Source organism: Aristolochia californica, unplaced genomic scaffold (assembly GCF_029961685.1).
Source record: "Aristolochia californica isolate CCGP_79_NKW_82.1479 unplaced genomic scaffold, dmAriCali1.0.hap1 SCAF_12, whole genome shotgun sequence".
NCBI classification, from domain to species: Eukaryota; Viridiplantae; Streptophyta; class Magnoliopsida; order Piperales; family Aristolochiaceae; genus Aristolochia; species Aristolochia californica.
The window spans coordinates 24,917,902-24,926,967 of record NW_027181793.1 but is presented as its reverse complement, the minus strand read 5'-3'; the positions used below and the strand labels follow the sequence as shown (position 1 = coordinate 24,926,967).

The window sequence follows — 9,066 nt, the reverse complement described above, 5'->3', positions numbered from 1 at the left end:
ACCAGAATTTTATTAGAGAGAGGATTCGAAATCAACGACCAGTCGAATCAATCAAAAATATATACAAAAACCTTCCTCAACCCTGGTGAAGCACTCCTTTATTTGCATCTTCTTAAGTTTCCTATAGGATGCTTAATTACACTAGACAATTTAAAAATATATACACAAAAATCCTGCAGCAAACCATATTCACATGAAGCTTATAGGAAAACTACGCTTTTCCAGGAAGAAATAAGATGAGAATTACACCAATGTACCTTTGGTATAGTTTCACAACATGAGCTCCAAGTAACATAGAGCCTTAATGAACCAATTTCAGATGACTGCAAACAAAGGAGTGCACAGTGCCAACAATCATCTCAGAAGTTGCCAATGAAACATGGAAGCCAGACAAATATATAAAGAACGTTCCAGAAATCACAACGCAAGTGCAACCAAAGATCTAAAGAAAAGCTTACCATATTTCGTACATATTTTTGTGTTTAGCAAAATTTACCAACAAAAAACTAAGTGCATAACATCAAACTATAGGAACCACTTCATCTACAAAATCCTCTCATTTACTTCTCCGACGAATTGGGTCCCCTCTTCTTTCCAAATCCGACCACTGCACTCGAAAAAAAAAAAAGTAACAATCAAATAAGAAAGGTCTATAGATAGACTACCAACAGATTAAAATATATGAAACAAAAGACAATAAATTCAGTTTCCCTCCACTTCTGCCAAAAGTGGTCGTTTTAGCAAAAATCATCTGGAAATTTTGAGTATGGGAAGCACGAATTACTTTGGAAAAACAGTTACATAAAACCCCTTGACGGGTTCAAGAAAAAAACACAAGCTAAAAAACCCGCAGGAACGTCTGAAAATTCAGAATCTGAGTGATGATCCCACTGCTCAAAACAATTATAAATGAACGCCGCCCTTAGTTTCTTAACCGAATCAAACAGCTTCAGATAAACATCAAGCTGGAGACCATTTAAAACACTGATCACAGCATATGTATGATATCACTCCTTGATCAATGGTAAGAGGCTTGCTCACTCCCATGTTTGTTTACCCACATGTACTACTAAATATTTCACAAGTAGCCAAGATAAAAAAAAAAAGAAAAAAGAGAGAAGACGTACCGGCGGTGACGAAACGCCGATTGTACTGCATCCTCTTATGTGCCCTCCCTCTGGGCTTCTTCTTCTTGTCCTGCTTGGCGACCTTAGGCGTCTGCCCTCTCACCTTTCCGGCACGAGCCAATGATCCGTGAACCTTTCCTGCAGAAATTTTCAAGAACTTGTGAGATTCGACAAGAGAAAGAAAAAGAAAATCGCACCAATCTAATCGACAGGGGTCTCAAATATGAGAGGAAGGCTTGCCCTAGCTTACCCATGATGGCTGATTGGAACTCCGCAGTGGCAACAACGCGTTCCTGTGATCTATCTCTCTGTAACGATGACGAACAACTGCGAATTAGGGCTTATAGCATCTTGACCTCGGCTATTTATACCTCATAAGCCCTAATTCTTCAGTGACCTTGCCGTGCGTGCGAGCAATACGAGTGGTGGATATGTTTATCACTTAAGTGGACCGATTCCGGTCTGGTTTTCAATCCTCCATTTTGTTCTTATTTTATGTTATGTTGCCTTGTTTTTTTATTTCAGGAAATTATTTTATATTTAAGGATAATTAATTTGAAATTGATTCGTATTATAAGTAATCCATACAAATTCCAACAAATAGATTATTCTTTTGAGGTAACTACTTGTATCAACCATATTTCATTAGTTTTGCAGTTTTATTTTGGTATCAAATGTAGTGTGTAATCAAGGCTAGCTCATGAAGTAATTGTCATGAGCCACTATGAGTATGGTGCGAGTATGGGAGTTGACAATGTGGCTCAAAAACTATGACGAAGGTGAAAATTTCATGAAAGCTCTAGTTCAAGGACCTCAATTGTAAAATCATCCACTTTGATACAATAATTAATGGAAAAATAAAATCAAAATTGAGATTCTTGAATTTAATGGGAGCCTTGTTGTTATAGGTTTCGGTTCAAGGAGTTCCGCCTAATAAACAAGTTATTTTGATAGTTTTACACTTAAGGGTGTGAGCCGCTTTATGGTGGCAAACCATAACATACCATCAAAGCTAACTTTTTAAGCCTAAGATCAATGCATAACAAGAGATGAAGAAGGTAATGGGAGAAGAATGTCTCCCTTCTACTACAATGAAACCTTATGAAAGACTTCACAAACTCATCCAAGGTATCATATCTATTTCTCTAATAAGCTGAAGAATTCCACTAATTGCTAACTAGGAGCATGTTGAGAGTGAGGTAAGATGAATTGGTTCCTCCATATGTGAGTGGGCTGAAACCATCTATCTATAAGAACTTGCTTAATTATAGATCAAAGTATTTAAATAACTTTAAATTTAAACTATAAGAAATAATAATAATATTATTATTATTAATTCATAATAATTATATTTATTATGATAATTTTTTTACATCATAAAAATTTTACTTAATAAAGAATGTATTATTTTATAAAGAAATTAAAATATTTTATGTAAATAATATAAAGTTAATAATATAATCATATTATAATAGAGTAGGCTATAATTCTAGACACACTAACTTTGCAAATTACTATTATTTTGCAATTGAATTCAATTGCAGAATAATTCCATGTATACTAACCCCTCTAATGAAAGGGATAAAATTTATTTATCTCATTATTTAATTAAGGGGATAATTAGATACAAAATAACTATTATTTTTATGCATTATATTTATTATTTTTAATAATATATTGGAAAAATAAAATTTATTTAAAAAATAGATACTTTCTCCTTAAATATAATTATATTTGGAATTTAATTTAATTTTTCTTTAAAATTTATTTAAAATATAAAACCAGTTCTTTTTTGTAATCGATTCGATTTTTGCAACATTGGAGTTTTATTTTAAGTAGGGAAAATTTTCTATTGGCAGATGCTTAAAAATCAACGGCATGTATCATCCCCCCGCCGTGGAATTCAGCTGTCAGGCCACGTGTATATCTTTGACGGATAAGATCGATATGGCCTTCGTTTAACGCGTAGGACATTAGTACCCTTCTCCTCTACCGGCCGGAGTTCGAAGGCTAAAAGCCGCAGACAGACGCCGAGGCTTCTCGCTGGAAGTCGAAGCCGAAGGATTCGCAGCTCCGAGTCTCTACAAGTTCTGCAAAGACTTTCAAGGGAGAAACTCCATTCAGGTGAATCAATTTAATTTTTTTTTTTCCCTTCATCTGTTTCTTCTTCTTCTTCTTCTTCTTATTTACCGTTACTTTTTTGTTTCGCTTTCTGGATCCATCTTCGCCAGGTTTGTATTCTTTTTTCTCGTGTAATGCCAGATCTGTGTTGAATGGATTCCTATGTTTCAAGCTAGTGAGAGATCTGGAACGAATTTCGTTATTACGTCTCTTTCTTTAACCGATAATGTTATGGATTTCGATCGAATGTAAGATATGAAGCGGATCTAAAAGGTTTACTTGACAACGTGTTAATCTCATCTCAGTGAGCATTTCGTTAGCTGTTCGCTGTTTTTCTTGATGAAACTTGTACCTGCTTAACGTGTTAAATTGATTTGAATTGTTGTTCATTACGATTTACGTGATAATCTGTCTTAAAGGTTTTCCTGCGTTTGGTTCTAAGGTTTGGGTTTAAATATTAAATTTTCAGTCTTTGGGGTGAATAACTAATGCGTTGCTGTGCTATGTTGTTGTGGTTATGGCGTTTTGATGTCATATGAATAAAGAATCCGTATTTCATCTGTTTTTCTGCCTCGGCAGTTGCTAAACAAGGCACGATTTCCTCTTCTTTTGTTTTGTAAAGCTTTTGCGAATACCGGGATGAATGCAAATTGGATACAATCACCATGGAACATGCCAGTATGTTAATATATTATATGTAAATAACTTTGGTAACATTCCTCAAAACCACTTCATTGGTGGTTCTGCGAGTCGGTTTTTCTTTTGGTGAATTGGTTTTATCTAAACCAAATTGCTCTTTTTTTTTGTTTTTTTCCCCCAAGTTCTTTCCTGATGCTCCGTTTGTTTGCTTCTATAATGAAATATTCACCAGGTCTTCGAGAAGTAGACAATGGTTGCAAACGACGGAGCACCTCCCAGGGGCAGTGCTGCCGCAGCTGCAAGCATGCGCAGGAGGAGGACGGCTAGTGCAGGTTCAGGAGGAGTCAACACGATGCTCCAGTTCTATACAGACGATAATACGGGTGCAAAGATTGCCCCCAATACGGTTCTTATCATGAGCACTGGATTCATAGCCTTCGTAGCTGTTCTACACGTTCTTGGCAAGTTCTATTTTGTTCCCAGGGCTCAGTAGATGACGAGGAGTACCTTGATTCAGTTGAATAAGTAGGCAATGACTGAAGATTTTACTGAAAATTTTGGAGGAATACCTGGCGTTCTATTACATGAATTACATCCCATTTAAAAAGGGTTTGATTTAGACAGAGAAAAATTGCTTTAGCGTATGTAATTTTCATTAAGGATGCAAACTATCTGCATTTCTTCAATTTAATTTTGCTAATCGGAAGACTATTTGTACTGATTATGATATTCCCATTCTTGCAAAGGAGACGTGTAAACCAAATAAGAACACGCTAATTTGTCCAAGTTTGTTTCATTTTGGCTGGAAGTCGTTGATTATCAGTTAGATCAGTGTAGTTAATCAAATTTCAATTAAGAGCCTGTCAGAAAGCCAATACATTTGACGGAATGTATTTCCCTATGTAAGTGAACTCCTGCATCATTCGCTTCATTGATGGACGGAATGTATTTCCCTATGTAAGTGAACTCCTGCATCACTCGCTTCATTGATGGCCTCTTTTCTCCTTCACTACTAACGCAGCTTCGGGCAATCTCTGCAATTGCCAGCACTTGCTCAATTGCCCCTTCCTTGACGATTTCCTCATCCAGAATCTCCAACAACTTCCCACTGTTGTTATGGGATTGAAAATGCACAACCAAGCTGCTGGAATCTTGGCTCACGTCCTGTATAATTGGCTTCTTCCCGGTTAGTAGCTCAAGCAAAACCACCCCAAAGCTGTATACATCGCTCTTCTCTGTTAACTTCCCGCTGTTGAAATATGCAGGATCGATGTACCCGATTGTCCCCAGCACTGCTGTAGATACTTGGTCTTTGTCAATTGGCACAAGTCTTGAAATTCCAAAATCCGCCAGTTTCGCAGTTGAATTTTGGTCTAGTAATATATTCGATGACTTGACATCTCTGTGGAAGATGGGCATGGAAGCGTACGAGTGTAAGTAAGACAGGGCCTCTGCAACTTCAGTGGCTATTCGGAGACGATCCTTCCATGGAAGGCGAGGGAATTCTGGACCTTGGTGGAGGTTTTGGTGTAAGGTACCATTTGGGATGTATTCATAGACCAGAAGTGGAACTTGGGTCTCTAAGCAGCATCCTAACAGCTTCACTATGTTTCTGTGATTGATCTGGGTTTGTATAATGAGCTCGTTAATGAATTGGTCCAGCTTGTCCTGAGCCACAACTTGTGACTTTTTAACAGCTACTACCGTCCCATCTTTCAGAGTTCCTTGGTAGACAGTGCCGTGGCCTCCATGCCCCAGAACTCGACTGCTCTTGTAATTTTCAGTGGCTAATTTGAGCTCTTCTGCAGAGAAAATTTTGGGATGTTTGCTGGTTAAACCTTTTCTGGGACAGAGGTGTTGCTGTAACAGAAGGCCGCCATTCCTGAGAAAGTAGTTAGCCCTTAGTTTTAAAAGTTTTCTCTTCCTGTAAACCCAATAGCACCATGAGATGCACGCTGCCATGATTGCAGCTAGTGATATGCTTGCTGCAAGAGAAAAGACAACCATCACTCTGGAAATTAGCAGAAGGAAGAAGAAATCATCCAATGTCTTCTGGGCGTTTGGTAATTTGAATATATGAAGGTTCAAGCTGCAACCTGCAATCACGTGGGCCACAGAACCAGGCTTGTGGCAGCCGAGCTTGCCGATGAAACTCCCCTTCGGGCAGATACAGTCGTACCCTCCAGGTTTGTTCCTGCAACTAGCTCCTGCAAAGCATATGGTCTGCTTCCAGTAACTGCATTCATCGATATCTGCTCAACAGAGAAAAAATATCTTTTTTAAGTCACTTATCAGGTCTATATATGGGTTAAGTTTGTCTACATGGATACAAGAAAGAGACCTTGGCAACCTTGAGAGCTGTAAGGGTTCCCTTGGTAGCCATCTAAACAGCTACAGAGATACCCATATCCCCTAGATGACTCCACACAAGTTGTGTTTCTGCTGCAAGCATACAGAGGAGACAGCTTGGCTTCACTGCAAGTCTCTTCCCCCAGAGCCCATTCAAGCTTCATCCTGATATCAGCAGTGCTTTGAAAACTAAGCAGGTCATCTTCCTCGAACTTGTAGCTTCCATCTTCAGCTACAAATGCATAACTACAAGCATTGAAATGTGTTGATTTTATATTGCTAACTGTCAAGTCAAATGACTTGCGAAGCAGAGGAAGGCTCTTTTGGCAGCATCCATCTCCAGTGCAGTTCCCGTTGACAGCATTTCCTCTGGTACTGCATCTTGTGCGACAAAACTCTGACCGGGAATTTTCGTCTGTGACTGTTCCTTCAGCGTCGCAGCCGACCACCATGAATTTATTGGAGCCGACAGAAATCGTGTAGGGGCTGTCTTGGGGGAGCTCTACTCTGGTGGAATTTTTTAATTCTACTGTCCCAGGGCACTCCATTGCCATGAAGGTTGTCGAGTTGATGCTTACTTCTCCTTGCGTGATCTCATAGAGTTGGACATCCAAATCGGCCAAGTACGGAATGGAATTTCCGCAAGTAACTTCAAATCCGCGGCTAAAACAGCCCTGGCCGATTCCAAAAGGGTAACTGATGGTAACGTTCCCGCATTTTTCTGGGCAATGTGGGAAGTCATTTCCTGCAGAAACTGGGAAAAGAAGAAACATGTAAAACCGTTAAACGCTGATAGGACCAACAGTAATTTTAATCTAAGATCTTTCCCAGAGTTCTGAAAAACTAAGAACTATCATACAAGACTAGAAAAACAAGTTGCAGAATTTACAGGAAATAAGATATTGCATTAGTACTAGACTGTAAATTTCACATTTTCTGTATCTTCTTGGAGACACACTTGTTGATAACTGAAATATGCAGCCAATGCAAAATACCTACCTCGACATCCTCGAATACCGCTGAGATAAGGATTGCCTTTGTTCCATTCACTACATGCGCAGAGATAACCGGCGCCTCTCCTGGATTCAACGCAGGCGCTGTTCGTTCCACAAGCATAAGAACTCGTTCCAACTGCCTGGCCGCAAGTACCTTCTCCAATCGCCCATTCAAGCTTCATACTGATGGTGGACGCACTGCTGGAAAAATGATCCGACTGGCTGTAATTGTACCGTCCATCTTCAACTATAAACGCATATTTACAGGAATAAGTTGCTGGGTACGGATTGTCAAATTTCTGAACTATCACTTGCAGAGAATCCGTGACCTCGTCAATCGGTGTCTCACAGCAGCCATTTCCGTGACAAGTACCCTTCGAAGCTTCCTTGGATGAATACAGGCAGCTTGAGAGACAGAACGACGTTGAAGTACCGGGGCCGTACAACACCACTCCCTCCACATTACAACCCAGAGCAACAAGATTATTGGAGCCGGTGGCAAATGTGTAAGGCCCGTGTTTGGGAAGGACGATGCTCTTAGCTGCATCATCGCGCTTAGAAGATAGCGGGCAGTAAGAGACTATAAAAGGTGTTGAATTCACTCGAACTTCTCCTGGCAAAATCTCTAACAGCTGAATCTCTGAACCCGCAATGAAGGGAATCTCTTGTTCGCAGATGATCTCGAAGCCGGGGAGATGGCACCCATGTCCAATCCCAAATGGGTATGTTATTTCGACGCCGCCGCATTTCTGGTGACATCCTGGAATAGGAGCATCGAATTGGGTTGCTGCCGAAACAGAAAACATAAGTACAATTAGAAGCAGGGGATATTGAGAGTATTCGATGAGGTATCTTGCAGCGGCAGCCATGACAGAGAGATCTTGTTCCAGTAGTGGGTTTCTTCATTCTCGTTTGAGATGGGCAGATACAGTCTGTCGACTGAACGATTAATCCGAGGATTACCCATCCAATGATTCATAAGCAACCTGGCCTTTCCTATCTTACTCTCTTGTTTGGCGGAGACATCATCAAGTGACGATTGCATCATTGAAGACTACACCAACCTTAAACAGATATGCCCTTTAAATGATCTCACCATTGCCCGCAATCATTTTTCTGTGGAAGGGGAAGCAGAGGGACCCAATCCCAGTTAGCAGAAAGCTTAAGCGATCGAGTGACCTCGCCAATAACTTGGCCGGCTTGGATGAAACTGGGCCAATCACACATGGGGTTCATTTATATCAGGCCATTTCCGGATTTAATAGAAGATAAAAAAATGGAATCAAAGGATAATATTGTCACCACCTAATTTGACCAATTATGTGTTTGTGTGTGAATAAACCCACACATGATAAAGAAACGTGAGGGTTTATTCACACACAACCATGTGATTTCAGTTATAAGCTTGTCGTGATTGGCATTAAAGGTCATTGCCAATGACTTATCCTTGAAGGGAAAGGAATTTGTACTAGCGTTTACGTTTTTGGTCGTGAAGGATGGAGTAAACGGAGAGAGAACAACTACTCCTGAGGAAGATGTGGTGGTGGAGAGTATATTGAAGAAGATTAATAAGCCAGCTTTCAGGAGCATTCAGGTAAAATCTTTTATCACCATTTTTCTGCGGATCTGCTATTGTTTCGATAAGAAGGATAAAAATATTGCAAAACCAATTTTACCAGTTTTATGATCTGTAATAAGGTTTAGAACTTTAAATTTGGTTTTTCTGGTTAGATTTAAATACCCGAAGTCATGTTATTGGATTGTTCCTCAAGAGTGCAGACGGAGAAATTATTGATTGTGTCGATATTAACAAGCAGTCCGCGTTTGATCATCCC

At 39.6% G+C, this 9,066-nt stretch overlaps 3 protein-coding genes across 3 annotated transcripts; 1 reads left to right on the top strand and 2 right to left on the bottom strand.

Moving 5' to 3' along the window:
* Positions 1-373: 373 nt before the first annotated feature.
* On the bottom strand, positions 374-1,485 carry LOC137946049 (small ribosomal subunit protein eS30z/eS30y/eS30x). The gene is made up of 3 exons (XM_068792217.1): positions 1,378-1,485; positions 1,128-1,265; positions 374-607 (listed from the first exon to the last, which is right to left on the bottom strand). Exons 1-3 carry the CDS (start codon positions 1,379-1,381, stop codon positions 561-563), a joined length of 189 nt encoding a protein of 62 aa, XP_068648318.1. The 5' UTR covers positions 1,382-1,485; the 3' UTR covers positions 374-560.
* Positions 1,486-3,128: 1,643 nt separating this feature from the next.
* Positions 3,129-4,704, top strand: LOC137946196 (protein transport protein Sec61 subunit beta-like). Its single transcript, XM_068792407.1, has 2 exons — positions 3,129-3,251; positions 4,120-4,704. Exon 2 carries the CDS (start codon positions 4,138-4,140, stop codon positions 4,378-4,380), a length of 243 nt encoding a protein of 80 aa, XP_068648508.1. The 5' UTR covers positions 3,129-3,251; positions 4,120-4,137; the 3' UTR covers positions 4,381-4,704.
* Positions 4,705-4,739: 35 nt separating this feature from the next.
* Positions 4,740-6,688, bottom strand: LOC137946755 (wall-associated receptor kinase 3-like). Its single transcript, XM_068793062.1, has 3 exons — positions 6,229-6,688; positions 5,984-6,139; positions 4,740-5,872 (listed from the first exon to the last, which is right to left on the bottom strand). The coding sequence occupies exons 1-3, from the start codon at positions 6,686-6,688 to the stop codon at positions 4,740-4,742; spliced, it is 1,749 nt and encodes a 582-aa protein (XP_068649163.1).
* Between the last annotated feature and the right edge of the window lie 2,378 nt (positions 6,689-9,066).

What these genes read in the sequence shown, in the direction of transcription:
- LOC137946755 (XM_068793062.1), bottom strand. Translation starts at nt 6,688, where the DNA reads ATGGTGGTCGGCTGCGACGCTGAAGGAACAGTCACAGACGAAAATTCC. An exon ending in CAGCTCTCAAGGTTGCCAAG is followed by an intron (nt 6,140 to 6,228) that starts GTCTCTTTCTTG and finishes TCTGTTGAGCAG; the next exon opens with ATATCGATGAATGCAGTTAC. An exon ending in TGTGGCCCACGTGATTGCAG is followed by an intron (nt 5,873 to 5,983) that starts GTTGCAGCTTGA and finishes TTTCTCTTGCAG; the next exon opens with CAAGCATATCACTAGCTGCA.
- LOC137946049 (XM_068792217.1), bottom strand. An exon ending in TCGGCGTTTCGTCACCGCCG is followed by an intron (nt 608 to 1,127) that starts GTACGTCTTCTC and finishes TTTCGAGTGCAG; the next exon opens with TGGTCGGATTTGGAAAGAAG.
- LOC137946196 (XM_068792407.1), top strand. Translation starts at nt 4,138, where the DNA reads ATGGTTGCAAACGACGGAGCACCTCCCAGGGGCAGTGCTGCCGCAGCT.